We start from the raw sequence: 17092 nt of genomic DNA, 5'->3' as shown, positions 1-17092 counted from the left end.
TGCACAGGCAAAGTGCTGGGGGCCCCACCTGCGGAGGCCTCCTGGGTCTGGTCCTGGAGAAACTAGGAGGAGAGAGGCAGGCAGTGAGGCGCAGAGAGGGCCCCCGAGGCCTGCCCATTCAGAAGATGCACCGCAGGCCACGGTGCGGTCCTGTGTCAGTGGGCACTATCCCTTGTCCCTCCGTCCCTCGGGGCCCAGGCAGCAGGGAACAGCAGCATGAGGCACGTAAACTTATTTTTAGCTTCCGCTGACATGACTGTCTTTCTGTTAATTGTCGTTCTTGGTGGCAGCCAGAAGTGTGTGTGTGTGTGTGTGTGTGTGTGTGTGTGTGTTTTGCAGAGTCAATGTCTCTCACTTCTTTCCTAGGAAGCAGGTAACTGGCTGTCCTCCCCCTGCGAGGGAGCAGGTGAAAGCCGGAGCTGCAGGTGGCCACCTAAGCACTTTCCCCATCTCTCGAGAGGTGGTGAACACGCAGATGCTTGTTTCCCGTGATCTCACTTATTCCCATATTCACCGGGTGGAACAGGTATTATTATCTGTTTACTGCAGAGGAACCTGAGGTGCAGAAAAGTCAAGCCACTTGCCTGAGCCCACATGGCTGGAAAGCAGAGGAGCCGGAATAACATACCTTCCCTGGGTACCTATCGTCCACTCAGATCTTGGAGCTCCACTGCCAGCAACCGCCTGAGGATCTCATGAGGCTGGTGGTCTAGCAGGTGAATGGGGTGTTTCTGGGGGTTCTGGGGAAATGCTATCAATATCCATCATTTCTAGGGAGGAACAGTGACCCTGGGTACCATCAGAGCTCTTGAGACAGCCTCATAACCTCAGCTGGTGCTGGATCAGAGCTCTGACAGACCCCAGGTCACCCTTGAAAGCTGAACCACCCCTGGGCTTCCCCGGAGTTACAAGGATGTGCCAAGGCCAGAGGTGGGCCACTGCAGAGTGGCAGAGTGGACACCGGGCTCAAACTGGGGCCACTAGAGCTGCTGTGATGAGACCAGGACCACACCTTGGGCATTCTGCCCAACCAGAACTCCCTCAAAGCTTCTCAGAGTATGGCGGACTCACGGAGAACAATACGTGGGCCTCAGCATGACCATGGGACAAGAGCTTAGCCACATTTGCCAAAACGATGTGACCATATGGGTTCATGTGGGTTCTGGCTGGACCCCTATGCAGAACAGAAGCATTGTTTTGGAATCAGCCCTGGGGCACTCTAGAACTCTCCAGTCAAGACAGAGCCACATCTGAGGCCTCCCTGGGACACTGATGGGATCAGGGCTCACACACTATATGTGATCAAGGATGTGGGATAAATTCAGAAATAAACCCAGGGGCCTCCTCCGGGAACCCACATTTCAAATGTGGAATCCTGACAGGCCCAGCTAGAGTTGCTGGAACATATCTGGAAATGCAACAGAAGCAGAAACCACCAATGGACCATCCCTGACTTCATTAAAGAAGAAGCAAGACTTGGTGAAATTACTCCTGGAGCCTCACCAGGGCTGCAGGGATGGGCCCAAAACTCCACCTGGGGCCTCCACAGAGCTCCCCTAGACCTGAAGTGAGAGATGGATACCTTGACTTGGGGCTCCACCAGAAGTCCCAAGATGGATCCCGAAACCCTCTAAGCATCAAAGCCAGACCCCTAGAAAGATCCCAAACTACTCCAGGAGTCGTACCAGGCTCAGGATAGAGCCTGGGGCTTCACCTGGGCTGCTAAGTATCTCCACCAGCGGGTCTCAACCCTGACCGTACATTGGGCTCTGCTGTCACTAGTCTGGGTGTGACCTGTGCGTCCCTTGGTGATCCTAATGTGTGGTCAAGGTGGAGAGCCACTCGCTGGTCTAGACCTTCACCTGAGGCCTCAGCAGGTTAAGAGGGATTGATCCAGAAACTACACCTGTGACTACCAAACTCCTAGGAAGGGACTCAGAAATCACACCTGGGGTTGTGCCGAGACCAGAGTCATGTTCAGGTCCTTACCTTGGCTGGAGAAAATGTTCTAGAAGCACACCTGTGGCCTCACCTGGGTTCGAGGTACTATACTTAGAACTGGGGCCTCACCAGGCTGAGATCCTGGGCTTCAGCTCATGCCTGGTCCCCAGGATGCCCTCTCTCTGCCATGTATCACCTGACCACTAACTGATTCCTGCTGCCCCACGTCTGTGTGGGGCTGGATCTACGTCCCCTCCTGCCTCAGGATGGGCCTTTGTTTCCAAAGTCCCAAGTGCCTGTATGGTAATAAACTTCTATCTAGGACAGCTAAAGCAGACCTGAGTCTCTGGGCGCTGGGGAGCTAGGCTTGGAACCCTGCCTGCTTGGCCTTCCCCTTGCCTCCTGCCTGTCCCAACCGGCTGGCAGGGCTGCAGCACCTCCACAGGGTGGAGAACATTGGGAAACCACTGACAGGTACGGTGACCAACCACCCCAGTTTGCCTGGGACTGAGGTGTTTCCGCGGGCACAGGACTTCCAGCGCTAAGACCAAGACAGTCCCGAGCAAACCGGGATGCTTGGTCACCCTACAAAAGGTGGAGGAGGTGGAAGTCCCAACAGCCGGGTCTGGGTCTGGCTCTGCTGCTCGGAGCCAAGGATGCCGGGCAACCTCTGCATCTCCCTCTGGCCAATGGGCATGACACTAACACTTGCCTTGGTCAGCTACACACAAGTGGCCTCAGTCATGAAAAATCAAGTTCTCTCCACCTTTAACTCTCTACCTGAATGATATCTCATTTGTGAATTCAACCCATATTTTTCAGTCCCCACTATAACCCAGACACTGTCCACCTCATGGTAATCAATGACACACACGAAAGCCCACGATGCTGAATGCTTTCTGCAAGGTACGGGCACTCCACATCATCGGGTCTTAGTGTATCTCTTTCCTGCTCCTTCTAGACTGTCAAATGTGCTGCCCCCGTCCTTCCCCATCAAAACCATTATCAACTTGTAATGATTTTTTTTCCCCCACTTTTGGGACGCCGTGTGGCATGCGGGATCTTCATTCCCCGACCAGGGATGGAACCCGCGCCCCCTGCAATGGAAGCTCAGAATCTTAACCACTGGACCGTCAAGGAAGTCCTGTAATGACTTTTTACTGTCTTTCCTACCACAGCAGAGAGTCTTAATCTGGGCTGCACATTAGGGATACCTGGGAATCTAAGAAAACACGGATGCTTGAGCCCCCTTCTCGGACACATTAAAGCAGAACGTGGGAGAAGGGGAACAGGGAGAGGACACGGTTCAGGCACTGGTATTTTTCAAAGCCCCCCGGTTGGTTCCAATGTTCACCCAGTGCTGGGAACCCCTAAGAGGGCGCAATGTCTGCAGCAGAAGCACCGCTTCCCCTCCCCCCATCCCCCCATGTTCTCCTAGAGATGCACGGTCCTGGAGCCGATGCCTGCATGCAGCCAGGAGTTCCCAGTTATTTGGAAGTGACACGGACAGACCAAATGAACGAGCTGTGTGTGCTGAACTCTAAGTACAAATGACAAAGAAGGAAGTGGAAGTGTCTCAGAGAAAAGCGGAGATGGGAGACCTGGTAACTAGAGTGGGAGTTGGGGAAGGTGGGCCGGAGAGAGATGGTTCCTGGTCCAGGCCTTGGAGACCCAGACACATGTTTTCTCCTTGGGTTCCATTAATTATCACTGTAACTATTCTAAGAGTCCTCCTTAAGCAACAACCTTAAGCTGCTCTGAATGGGCTCCTGTTCCTTTCAAATAAATGATTCCTGACCAAGAATATCCCCAGAGCCTGGCACTGTTCCTCGGCCTGTGCATGGAATAGCCTTCATTTGCTGAATGGGTGACTGAATGCATTTATCACCATGGCATGGGAGCCCGGCTTATTCATTAATTAATAGCAAAAGCCACAAAGCAGGTAGCATTGAATCTGCTTCTCAGGCATGGGCGGGTGAGCTGGCTGGAAGGGTGTGGGCACTGGCTCTTCACAAACGAGGCTTATATCTCTTCAGGGAGAGGAGGCCCACTCACCTCATAAAGGCACTGAACAGTCCTGCAATGTAGGAACTTCTTCCAGAACTTATCCCATCATGGAACACTTTTGTTTTCATTTTTGGGAAGGTCTATCAACATTCCAGAAAACCAGTGTTCCGGGGACTTTGGGACCCTGGACTTGTGGCATATGCCAGGCTTTGGAGTCGCCTGGGTTTAAATTTATTATTTACTATTTAGCTTCCGTGTCTCCAGCGTGTCTCTTCACTTCTGTGGACCTGTTTTCTCTTTCACAAAAAGGGGAGGCTATTACCCATCTCACAGGGTTCTGTAAAACAGATGATGTTGTGAAAGCTCCTGGTTCATAAAAGGGCTCATGATGGTTTTTAAACTAACTGAATCATTTGCAAGGTCCAAGAGATGGGTCTAATCAACCTATCAGTGGACAATTACTAGGAAAACCACATACATGTGCATTCACACGTGTGTGTACAAATAGCGTTCCCCCTAACATTCATGTTCGTCGGAATCTGTCAAGAAGACCTTATGTGAAAATATGTGGAATCTAAAAAAATGGTATAAATGAACCTATTTACAAAACAGAAACAGAGTCACAGATGTAGGAAACAAACTTATGGTTACAAGGGGGGACAGGCGGGGGGAAGGATAAATTGGGAGACTGGGATTGACATACACACACTACTATGTATAAAACAGATAACCAACAAGGACCTACTGTATAGCACAGGGAACTCTACCCAATACTCTGTAGTGGCCTATAAGGAAAAAGAATCTAAAAAAGAGTGGATATATGTATATGTGTAACTGACCCACTTTGCTGTACACCTGAAACTAACACAGCACTGTAAATGAACTCTACTCGAACACAAATTTAAGAAAAAGACCTTCTTTGAAAATAGGGTCTTTACAGATGTAATCAAGGTAAGATGAAGTCATACCAGATTACTAAGAAGAGGCCTTAATACATAAAAAGAGGGAAATGTGGACACAGACACACAGGGGAGAAAGCCATGTGAAGAGGGAGGCAGAGACTGGAGAGGTGCATCTACAAGGCAAGGAACACCAAGGACTTCTGGCAGCCATCAGGAGCCGGAAGAGGCAAGGAAAAATTCTTCCCTCGAGACTTCAGAGGGACCATGGCCCTGCAGGCATCTTGGTTTCAGACTTCTAGCCTACGGAGCTGTGAGAGAATAAATTTCTGTTGTTTTAAACTAACCCCCCTCAAAAAAACAAAACCAAACCAATCCATATGCACATGTACACACACAGGAGGCACGGGAGAGGCTTAGAAACTGGAGTCATAGCTGTGCTAAGATCAAAGGATGATTACGAATCAGCAATTTGGGGCATTCCTTCCATCACCTTCAGCTCCTATTTCTTTCTCATTTCTGATATTCAATTGGTCACCAGGGTCTCTGCTCTGGATATCTCTGGAACTCTGCCTTCTGCCATCCTCACTGCCCTGCTTGCTTCCAGGCTTCCTCATCTCCCACCCGGGCCATTAAACTGCCTCCTCTGGTCTCCCTGCCCCTGGTCTTGCCCCCTCTGATTCATCCTGCTTGACCAGAATCCAGACCCACTGTCCTGTCTGGGCCTCTGCTCGCTGTCTCCTCCAAGAGGGAGGTGGGCTGGGGTCAGCTGCAGGATGGATGCCATCACTCTCGGTCAACACCACCCCTTCCACTTAGTAGGTCCACTCTGGTGGCCTGGTCAGGCAGGGTCAGCTTCTCCCCCACTGGGTCCTAGCTCCTTCCTCCTGGTCCATCTTTGGGACCACAGTCCCAGCTGGCCCTGGCCTGGCAGTCCTCTCTGCCCGATGCTCCCGAAGTCCCAGTGCAGAGGGGACAGTGCCAGAGGGAACCTGAAGGGGCCTCAGCGGGTGTGTGTGTGTGTGTGTGTGTGTGTGTGTGTGTGTGTGTGTGTGTGTGTGTGTGTGTGTGTGTGTGTAGATGCTCTGGCTGGAGTCCATCTCTCCCTCTATAAGGGGCTATCCATCCAGGCTCCCCGTCACCTGAGGTCCCTGCCCGCCTCTCACTGCTGAGATCCCAGGGGAAGGCTGTCTGCTCTCTGGCTCCCGCAGGAGAGATCCCGCTCTTGCCTGGGCCAGGCCACCCTGGGAGTGTGTTCTGCCCTCTCTCAGGGCTTCTGCAGCACCGTGCGCAGTTCTCAGCGCTGTTCCCTCCCCGCCCTGGCTGCACCAGCCTCGTGCTGGCCACACAGAGGGGCTTCACTGGGCACAGTATGTCCCAAATGGCCCTGCTGAACAGAAGTATTGGCCTCGAGCAGCCCCACTGGTGCTCCCACACCAATCCAGAAAAGACCTACCTATCCTGCCCTATGGCTGTGGCTCACCTGGTATGGCTCCACACGGGGTCTGGACACCCCACTTCATGACATTCTTCCCCCCTGCTCTGAGTCGCCTCGCTTCACCGACCTCTGCCTCTGGGTTCTCAAGTCTTGGCCTTCCCAGGGCCTGGTGACTGCACCATGACCTCTGCTCTGACCCGGGGATGAGCGCCTGTCTCAGACCCCGGTCTCCTATGGGCTCCTAAGAGTCCCAGGGCTGAGAGCTGCTGCCGGGGACCGACCTCCTGGACACCTTATCACTCGCTTGCTTCTACTCCCTGCCTGCCCCCTGGGGACAGGAACAGAGGTGGGAGGAGAGACAGGAATGTCAGAGCTGAAGAGCCCAGTGAAAGTCCCTCCCTCCCAGAGTCAGCCTTGAACTAGGCAGTGCCTGACCAGCGGCCTGGGGGACGGTGTCATCCTCCAAGCTTCTGCTGCTGATTGGTCTGTGTCTCCACGTACATTACTCCAGACCCCATGAGCCACAGCCACAGATGTCATGCCTGGCTGGTCCTGCACGAACACCTTTCAATCTGTCATCACAGGTCAACAAGCCTGCCCTTCCCCCTCCCACCAACAGCCTCTCTAGACGTCTGCTGAAAGAAGGAATGAATTCCAGTCTGGACATGTCTGCCTTTCACCTTCTGTTAGAAATGACCTGTGCACAAAGGTGTTTATTAATCGCAGCTCTGTTTGTAATTAAAAAAAGACTATAAATTACCCAAATGTCCCTCGAGAGGAGGTTAGCTAAATAAACTACAGCACATCCACACAGTGGAATACTATGCAGCTGTAAAAAAAGAGGAGGATGATCCATATACTTACAGAGAACTATCTCCACAATATAGTGAGAAGAACAGGTGTAGAATAGTGTTTGTAGTACGGTACCACTTGTATAATTATACAGATGTGCATATATATGGCCATAGAGCTCTACATCTTTGCATATATTTGCATATATAATGTCTCTGGAAGAATGCATAAGCAACTGGTAACATCAAAATCCTTTGGAGAGGAGAACTGGATTGCTGGGGTCAGCAGCAGAAAGGAGCATTGTCAGTGTACACTTCTTCGTAACTTCTGAATGTCGAGCCATGGTAATATATTACCAATTCTAAAATTTTATCTATCTACCTATTTATTTATTTATTTTTGGCCATGCCGTGTGGCATATGGGGATCTTAGTTCCCTGACCAGGGATCAAACCTGTGCCCCTGGCATTGAGAGCGTGGAGTTTTAAACACTGGACCTCCAAGGAAGTCCCAATTCTAAAATTTTAAAATAAAAGGCAGTGGCTGTTTGAGAGGCCCAGCCGGCCATCCACTCCCCAGGTTCTCCAACCTGCACCCTGCACTCCTGGTCACCAGGACACTCCTCTTTTGGACCCCAGCAGTGCAGCGTCCTGGAGAGTGATCTCCACCAAACATGCTTAGCCTGCCCTGAGAGCCCACGGGAGCCACTGATGGGGTGGGACCCTGTGTTTGCAGTGATTCTGCCCTGGAGATCGTCATCACTTCCCCACTGGTCCCCTTTATGAAAGCCCCTGGATATACAAGTGCTCTTGCTTGAGGAATTGCACCACGTCTTTCCAGGAGGCAATGGGTGTCCCATAACCAGCTTGTTTCCCTTTTTTGTCCAGGCTACCAGGAAGTTCTCAGATGTAATTACTTACCTGCCTCTCCTCACCTGTGCCCACACCGTATGGGCTCTCCTTTTGGAACACCAGCCCCTCCCCCAGGTCCCCAAAGCCTGTGGATCTGACCAGAGGTGAGGGGAGCCCAGATGACAACCAGTGTGGCCGGAGGGCAGGTAAGGCCCCTTGCGGGAGAAAGAGGGTAGAAGGGCAGCAGCAGGCTCGGGACAAGGTGAGTGGGCATGCAGAGAATGCTGCATGATTGACTAGGTGCTTCCAAACTATTTCACTCATTTCTTGAGTGTGGCTAAGAGTCTAAGAGACAATTAAATAAAGTTGGTTATATTTTACTCACATAGTCTGACAGAGGAAAAGTCAATCTAGATCAAGCCTGTCTGAATTTCTAGATGGGTTTCTGGAATACTGGCTAAGGTTGCTAAAAATTCATTCATTCACTCTTCTAAAATGAATTTTATTTTAAGGTCTGAGTTAGATTTTCCAAGTTGAAAAAAAAATCAAAATTCAACTAGGAAGTATCTTCTTGAAAATCATTCTCTCTTTTTTTCAGGGGAAAGAAGCTGCATTAGCCTTGCTGGATTAGTAAGATCTGGTCTTTAAGTATACATTGCTGAATTTAACAGTTGGCCTGGATGTCCACTGACCTGAAAAACCTAGAACAAGGAGGGCTGACATTTATTAGCAGTGACAGCTCGGGGTCTGGCACAACACAGACACTCAGGTATTTGTTGGGAGAGGAGCTCCCTCTATCTGAGGTTTATCTGCCAAATGGGGATTCTCTCTCCCCTGTGTAGAACTGCAGTAACAGCAGCGTTACTTTGGTGGTTACCGGAAATGCTAAGCTTGAAAAGGACTTTGTAATCTGTAACCTGCAAAGGTGCTCTATCTGAGTGGTGGCTGGAGGAGAAGGTATGGTAGGACAGCACCTGGTGCTTTCACGGGATGAGAACTTGACACTCCCTGCCATTGCCCACCGAGCCCGGGAGGTGGGAAGCCCCAGAGGCTGTGGGGTGCATCCTGGGCATGCAGGAGCTAGGGATGGTTTTTGCAGCACAGCGCAAGCCCAGGTTTCAGTGACATGGTGACGCAGTGACCCGGCTGGGATGGGAGTGGAGGGGGGACCTTCAGTGCTCGGCACGCCCCAAATTCAGGCCTCTTTTACTGCTCAGTTCTACAGCCTCCTCTGACCTGTACTCCTGCCTCCAGATGGGTCGTCCTTCTGTCTCTTCTCACCCTGCCGTGATCTCTCCAGCACAGAGATCACAGCAGTCCGTCTCTAGCGGAGAGACCTGTGCCGGCTCCCCACCGCGCTCTGTAGCCTGCACACAGGCTTTGGGGGCCAGCTCTGCCTACCCTGCAACCTACATTCCTGTCCTACTTGTCCCTTTCTTGGTGGAGTCTCCCTGATGCCCCCAGGCTGGAAGGAGATGCCCCTGTAAGGGTGAGCACAGATTCTGCTTTCTGTTATTAAACCCATCAAGACGGCGCCTTTGCCTTTCTCCTCAGCTACTCGTGTGTGTGTGTGTGTGTGTGTGTGTGTGTGTGTGTGTGTGTGTGTGTGTGTGATGATCAGATCTGCATTTTGGAAAGTGGTCTGGCTGCGGAGAGGCATGGGGATGGCGGGACGCAGCGGATGTAGGGAGACGGTTCTCCCAGCATCTCTAGAGCCCTGCTTTCAGGCACGTGGTGGGTCTGCACGTCCCCACCGCCGCTGAACTGAAGCCACATGACGTGCCTTGTGGTCATGTGGTCAGCATGGGTCACTTCCGGGGGGCGCTTTAAGAGCCAGGGAGAGATCTGCCACATTCTCTGCCCTTGGCTGAGGCAGCTGTGGAGGCAGGTGTCAGGACGAATCTCCATCAGGCTGGGTCCCTGAGCGATCACAATGAGCAGTGCCCTCCTGCCAACCGCATGGGACCTAAAGCATGAGCAAGAAATAAACCTCTGTCATGTTCATGGAGATCTGGGGCTTGGTTGTTACTGCAGCATGACGCCACTCATGCTGACCAGTACACCTGTTAGGAGGCCCCCACCTAAGTCCAGACAAGAGATGATGGCTGTCTGGACTAGAGCCTTGGAGGAAGAGAGGGACAAAAGTGGATGGTCTGAGAGAGATTTAGGAGGTGAAATCGATGGGGCTGGGTGAAGGTGTGGCTGCCAGGGAGGAAGGAAGCTCCTGCAGCTATTTTTTCTCTTTCAGGGGCGTGCTTGCTCAGACATTCTCAGAAACCCATAGGTTATTTGAGATAAGATTTACCATCCTACCTTTATATCCAGGGTCAGGGCTCTGTGTTGACTCACTTCAAACCTGCCAGAGACCCAGGTGATCTGGGTCATTGCTTCATGCAGGAAGAGCCTTGTCCTAAAGGTGAAAGCTGAAGCCACAACAGCTACTGTGAATTGATCGGACCTACGGTGCTACGCTAGGGCTTTACAAATAGCATCAAGTACAACACTCAGAACAGGGCTGCCGGGTAGGCTGTGTTACGGTTTCCACCTCACAGATGGGGAAACTGACGCTCAGAGAGCAATAAGACCTTCCCTAGGTAGGAGGTGACAGAGCCAGGATCCAAAGCCAGTCTGTGTGGCTCGAAACCCACAACTTTTACCTAAGGCTACGTCATTGCCAGAGACAGAGAAACCCCTCAGTGAATGAGCTGGGAGTCGAGGCTACGCCCTCCTCTCCGAGCAGCGGATGATGGGCAGTGGGGGAGTCCGAGGCTCCCAGCTGCTCCCTGCACGACAGTCGCCTTTACCGAGGTGTTTGGGCGTTGGCAGTGTTCTGGGCCCCCCTCAAGTGCACGCGTCACCAACTCTCCTGCATAAACATCGGGGGCTGAGTCCTGTTCTTGGTTCTGTACACATGGGCGCCGGCTCCAGGCTCCCACGGATTCCAGGGAAACGGGACTGCAGGGTGTGGATGCCTGCCTTGGGGTGTTTATCCTTGACTCCTGGGATTCGAGGTGCAAGGTTCCCACCCAAGCAGAAACAAAAGCTGCTTCACAGATGTCACCAGAGAGGCAGTGGCATCATTTCGCTTGCTGTTAATTCTCTCTCTCTCTCATTTTTCATTTATCTCGGCAGAGGATGGTAAACTCACACAGTCCCTCAGCCCAAGTCTTTATGCTGTGCTTATGCTTGGAGAGCTCAGGTTTTAGAGTCAGGTGGACCTGGGTTCACATGCCAGCTTTGCCACGTATGCTCTCTGTAACCTTGAACAAGTTACTTACCATCTCTGAGCCTCAGTTTGGTCATCTCAAAAATGGGTTACCAGGTATAACCTCACAGGGCTGTTGGGACGATTAGGGGAGGTATTGTATGTAAAACATGCACTCTGGCCCTTACGTTCTAAGGGGAAGGAAAACCCTTCACAAACCACCAGCCAAATAACATCAATTAATCCCAACCTGACAAGCGATGTGGATGAAGGAGAGAGGGTTGTCCCTGCCTGTGATGGGGGACCTGGGGCTCCACTAGCTCCTGCAGTGAGGGGAGGCCCTCAGGAGGTGACTTTTAGGCTAAGACCTAAAAGGAGGTCTTAGGAGGAGGAGAAGTTGGTCACTAAAGGCTGGGGGGAGTAGGCGATCATTCCAGGCACAGGGAGCAGCCGCTGCAGAAGCTTTGAGGTGGGAATGAGGAGGCAGGTGTAGGGTGAGGAAGGAGGGGGATGGGAAGGCGGGGCAGAGTTAGCAGGGCAGGCAGAGGCTGGAGCCCCTTGGGTCCTCCAGGTCATGCTGGAGAATCTGCATTTTTTCCTAAAGGCAGTGAGAGCCAGTGACACTTTCAGTGGCTTAGTACATGGTCAGGTGTGCCCTTTAGAAGCTCACTCTGGTGGCTTGCTGTGTGGCAGGGGACTGGCGTGGGGCGAGGTGGGACCATGTGAGCGAGTTCAACACATCAAGCCTGACACTGTGAGCTCCTGAACCAAGGCAGGGGCAGGGAGAGAGTCCGGACTCCTTAGGACGGAGAATTCCTGGCACTTGGTGTTTACTGTGGGAGTGAGTCTAGGGAGAGCGCCCTACTCCACTGTGAGACCTTTGAAGACAAGGATTAAGTTTGATTTTTCTCTGTATCCACAAGACCCAGCATGGGCTTCACACGGAGAGCCAAAATGTTTACGGCACGCACAAATGGCAGTGAGATTTTAGTGTAGGCTTGTGTATGTACAGTCTGCTTCTGACCTTCATCCCACTGTCGCCAAGCAGAGGGGCAGGGACCTGGTACTTCCTTGTCCCGATTAAGGTGTCATTACTGAGCCTCTTCAACCTCATGTCAGTGCTAGAAATATTTGGGGGCTGGGGTGGGGAGATGGGCACCCCACACCTGCTGGGCTGGGCTTGGTTTGGAACCGCGGGGCAGCCCTGCTGGCCCTTCCATAGGTGCAAGGATCGTGGGCTGAGTTGCTGGCACCCCGTGTGTGCGGATGACGTCCCTGTGTCTGGGGGGATGTTGCTTTTCGAGTACACTTACTCCCCTACATTCAGGTTTGTGTTTTTCTGATTGGCCCAGAGGGCTGAATGTGCTACAGCAACAGGCAGGCAGGCTTTGTGGTGAAGACAGCGCAGCTGCAGAGGAAGCCAGAGAGCATTTCAGCTGCTGCCTTGCTGGGTGGTGCTGGTGAGATTGTTTCCTCATCTGCAAACCGGGCACACTCATGACTTTAGGGCTGTTGTGAACAGGTATCCACCAGGCCAACCAGAAATGTGTCCTGCGAATGAGGACCAGGAGAGGGACTTCCTCTTGTCTCCAGGGAAAGGCACCCACTGGGTGGATAACATGTGCTAATGGGCACCCCCAGCTTCCGGAGCCTCCGCCCACATCAGTGCTGAGATTCCGGCTGAAGGGATCTGTCTGTGTCCCTTCTGTTTTACAGGAATCAGGAATCAGTCTGGGGTCTACATTTTGATCCCTTCTGGTTGGGGCGGGGGAGTGGGGTAAGGGGAGTGCTGGGGTTGGTTTGGTCAAGTCCACCACTGAGAAGCTGGGGTGGAAGCTCTCTTTCGGGGGGCTGGGAGTGAGGGTGGGAAAGGCCAGTGTGGGGTGACTCCATGCCAAAGCAGGGCAAGAACCCCAAGGGTCAATCTCTGAACCCAAATTCTAAGTCCAGGGCCTCTGGGCCTTCAGTGTGTGGGCTGTAGGGTCAGAGGTGAGGAGGTCAGGGATGAGCAAGCAGGGCTCAGGCCAGCGTGTGGAGGGGTGCTTGCAACTGCCAGTCAGCATAGGAGCGCGGCTGTGCCCCTCCGATTTCAAGAGGCCTTGGGATTCCAGGCCAGAGCTACTGCAGACACAGTCAGAGCAGTGTAGAAGCAGCCAGAGGATAGCACATCATGCTAGGATGGGCCTGGGCTCCCAGAGCACCCTGGGAGCCCTTCCTATTAGAGCATCTTCACAGTGTAAGGTACCATCTTTACCTGTGTTAATCTTCCTTGGGGGCCGGGGACTGTGACATCCAGCTTCCTGGGCCTGTGACCCCGCGCCGGGCCTGGACTGGTGTACAGTCAGTCCTCAGGACATGAAATGTGGAATTGACAAGCTACACCAGTAAGTTCAGCTCAATTAGTATCTCCTGAGCACATACTATGTGCTTTGTCCCTGACTCATCCCTGTCATCGGGGTGGTTCCCAGCCAAGACTTGGTTTCTATTTCTCGAGAAACCATCTCTGGCCCTTCCAGATGGAAGCTGCCTGCTTAGGCCTGGATAAAAATGACATCCTCCTAAAACCAAGACTTCACTAGATGTTGGCCAGTCCAAACTGATAGCCTCTTTGAGGCCTCCTAACATGGGTTCTCTGCCACATGCCCAGCAGGTTTTGAACCAAGGTTTCCTGGGGTTTACAAGGCAAACCCAGTCACAGAATGGCTTGGAGCTGGGCCTCTCATGAGGGTGCTCTGTGGGTGCTACGGGGGCTCCGCCTCAAGGAGAAACATGGAGCAGCTGTGGAGGCCATCAATTTTACTCAAAGGTTTAGAAAAGAAAAAGATATAAGTTTTTATAGACATGTGCAGACCAAAGGAACAGGATCTACTTTTCCATACGAGCCGAACTCTCCGTCTGGAGTCAAATGGAACATCTCTATACGTGCACGAAACAAAGCACACGTCTTTAACAGAAGTTTGCACCTGAGCTGGGCAGCACCAGACCATCCCCTGCTATTCCCAACCCTCTTCTGTTCTCTTGTGCCAGGAGGGCTACTCTTGTGACCACATTTGAGGACCTCTGACTGTTGGTGTTCTGGGGAAACGGCTCAGACCACGTGTGCACATGGTCAAGTGGTTTTGCACTCCTGTCCCTCCCATAATCCACTGCTAGCACGATTTAACACCCGAGCCAAGAGGTGAATGATCTGGAATCAACGTAAGATCTCATTTTCAGGAATTCTTAGACATTGGGTGAATTCTAGGTCTGATTCTGCCACCGAATCAGAATCAGGTAGGTAATTTCTTCCCAATCTGCTCTTCAGTTTCCCTATCTGTAAAATGGGAGGAGTGGGCTGTACAATCTCTCTGAGGTTCCTTTCAGCTTCAACATTTTATGTTAGACCTCTGTTCCTTGTCTAGGTGGGTATAATTCAGATTCAATTAACATTTATCATGTCAGACTAAAATGGATTGTGAGCATACTTCCATACACATTATTTGTGTTCTCAAAACCCCAGAAAGATAGGTGTTATTACCTTCATTTTGTTTACAAAACAGTGGCTCAGAGAAATTTAGTGTGTTAACTGAGGTCACATAGACAGGAAGTTGCAGAGCTGTGATTCAGTCTCAGGTCTGTTTCTGGCTTTGTGTCCAAGGGGCTGAGAGCACACACTGTGTGCCCAACAACAACTCAGCTTCCTTCAGCCCTCTCTCCCTGCCTGCCCAGGAGCTCAGCTCTGTGCTCTGGGGTAGGGGGCCGAGGATGGGCACCAGTTGGGGCTATAGGCCACTGGTAGTACAGGTGGACTTTGGCCAACAAGTGTTGATAATGTTCTGGAAGGCTGGCAAAGGGCAGGTTATCAAGGGCTGAGAGAGCATCTCTAGCTTAGCCTGGGTCTGGCTCTCCCAGGTGAGTCTTCCAGGCCCCATTTGTACCTTTAGCTTAAGGAGCTGCCTGCTCTTTGCTTTGCTTTGCCATCTGGGAGCCCCTACCTGCCATACGGCTTGCCATCCCCAGAGACCCAGCCTCAAATATTCCTGTCCACCTTCCCCTGCCTTCGAAATCGTCTCGCAGTACCTCTGGGCTGAGGGCAGGGAAGGAAGAGATGTGCTGCGGGGACTGAGCTCAGATCTGTCTCGACCATTAGCAGGGTGACTTCAAGGATGCTTTTATTTCAGCCAATTCAATCACCACCAGTCTGCCTGCAATAATGGCTTTTGAGCCCTCAGTTATCTTCCCAGAACCTTAAGGTGGCCTCAACTCCTGGCATGACACTGGGCAAGTAAATTTCTCTCTTTTGGCCTCAGTGTCCTCAACTAGGCAACAACCAGCTGGTTGGGTCCCCATGGATCGCAGGTCCCTCCCAGCGGTGACATTTTAGCATTCACTATCTTTGACTTTACCTTCCCAGAGGAGGGGGACAGACTAGATGCCTTTGGAGAGTGCATCGATCTTAAAAATTGCACTCCTGCTGTCTGGTGCTCTCACTGGGCGCCCGCAGGTGCTACTCCATCCCTCCACACCAAAGGCGCACCCGCACCCCGCCCAGGCCCCCGGTAGATCCAGGCCCGGCCTTTTAGCCTCGCCAACTCCGGAAACGCTAGAGCAGCGCTAGAGCCGCGACTGCGGCGGCGGCGGAGGCGCAGGGGGCGGAGGAGGAGAGATGCGCCCACTTGTCCCGCGGCCTCCGCAGCGGCCCTGGCCCCAGCCCCGGCGCATCAGAAAGGTCCCTGGAACCCTTCGGTTTGTTGCTTGCGCCTGGGGCCGGCTGGGAGTGCGCCACCAGTCGATGGCACCTAACCGACCCCTGCGGCCTCGCAGCCGCCCAACTTGGCAGAGCGAGCGCAGGCTCCTCTTCGCTCCCAGCCGCGGTGAGGTAGGGGCCGCGGCGCTCGCACGCCTCCGTCTCGCCCCTCCCGTGCCTAAGCGCGGGGAATTACACCTCCCCGGTCCGGGGCTCTCCCGGGTGGGAGTGGAGGTGGGAGCACCATTTCTGGCTGGATGTGGGTCTACATTCATTGCTTCCGTCTCCCGCGGGAGCCCATCTCTCTCCGCACCTCATTCCCCTCCGCGTCTCGCCCGCTCTGCGCCCGCCTCCCACCGAGCTCACCGGGTGAAGGGCAGCCGCAGCCCACACCCGCTCCCCGTCCGCAGTCCCTGACCTCTCTGGCCACCGCGGGGTCACCGCCCGCTTAGGCCAACCCTCCCTTCTCGCCGAGGGCGCCGAGAGTAGAGGGACTAAAGTTCGGGCGCCTTCGGCCGGCGGAAGGGCCTGCGCCCCGAGGGCCGCGGCCCGGGCGCTGGGAGGTCACACGCGGCGCTGGCCTCACCTGTTTCTCCAGCGGCTCCTTGGCCGAGAGCGTAGGCTTGGGGGAGGGCGCGCGGTCGCAGACGCAGCCCTCCAGCAGGTAGAGCCCCGAGGGCCGCGAGCTCGAGTCGCTCTCGAAGTAGAAGAGCAGGTTCTGCAGCAGCGCGAACCACTTGGTTTGCCATTTTGTGTTGTCCGAACTCCGCTTGCTCAGGTAGCCCTTGCGCGTGCCGTCCTTGCGCGCCAGCAGTCCCAGGGACGCGACGTGGCCATCGTTCAGCCGGATCCCCTTCTGCATGGTGCTCGGAGGCCAGCTAGACTCCACGCGCTTACATCTTCTCCGCGCGGCACCCGGCAGCCCCTGTCCGTGCGCGCTGCCTCTCTCAGGCGTTCGCTCGCTCCTTCTCGCTCTCCCCTCCCCCCAAATTTCTACAGTCCGGGATCTGGCGCCGAGCCGCGGCTGCTGGAATCCGGATGTACCATTCCCCTCCAGAACCTCTTCCCCGCTTCGCAGAGCCCCCGGGCCCTGGAGATGCCTCCCGACCCTCCCCTGGCGCCGGGCAAACTGAGGGACTGGCGAGCTGCGCGCTGGCGAGGGGCAGGCGGAGTCATGTGACGCCGATCCCTCGAAGAGCCCGCTTTAGCAGCGCGGACAGGGACACACGCACGC

General features: G+C 53.6%; 1 protein-coding gene across 1 annotated transcript in view; it reads right to left on the bottom strand.

The window, feature by feature from the left end:
* RASGRF1 (Ras protein specific guanine nucleotide releasing factor 1) overlaps positions 1-16720 on the bottom strand; it is a 106943-nt gene extending 90223 nt beyond the window's left edge. Inside the window, exon 1 of the mRNA XM_068538117.1 lies at positions 16445-16720. Coding sequence (XP_068394218.1) covers positions 16445-16720 — 276 coding nt within the window. The remainder of the gene's footprint in view (positions 1-16444) is intronic.
* Between the last annotated feature and the right edge of the window lie 372 nt (positions 16721-17092).

The sequence above is a fragment of the Eschrichtius robustus genome, chromosome 1 (assembly GCF_028021215.1).
Source record: "Eschrichtius robustus isolate mEscRob2 chromosome 1, mEscRob2.pri, whole genome shotgun sequence".
NCBI classification, from domain to species: Eukaryota; Metazoa; Chordata; class Mammalia; order Artiodactyla; family Eschrichtiidae; genus Eschrichtius; species Eschrichtius robustus.
This window is presented reverse-complemented; position numbering and strand designations above follow the sequence as displayed.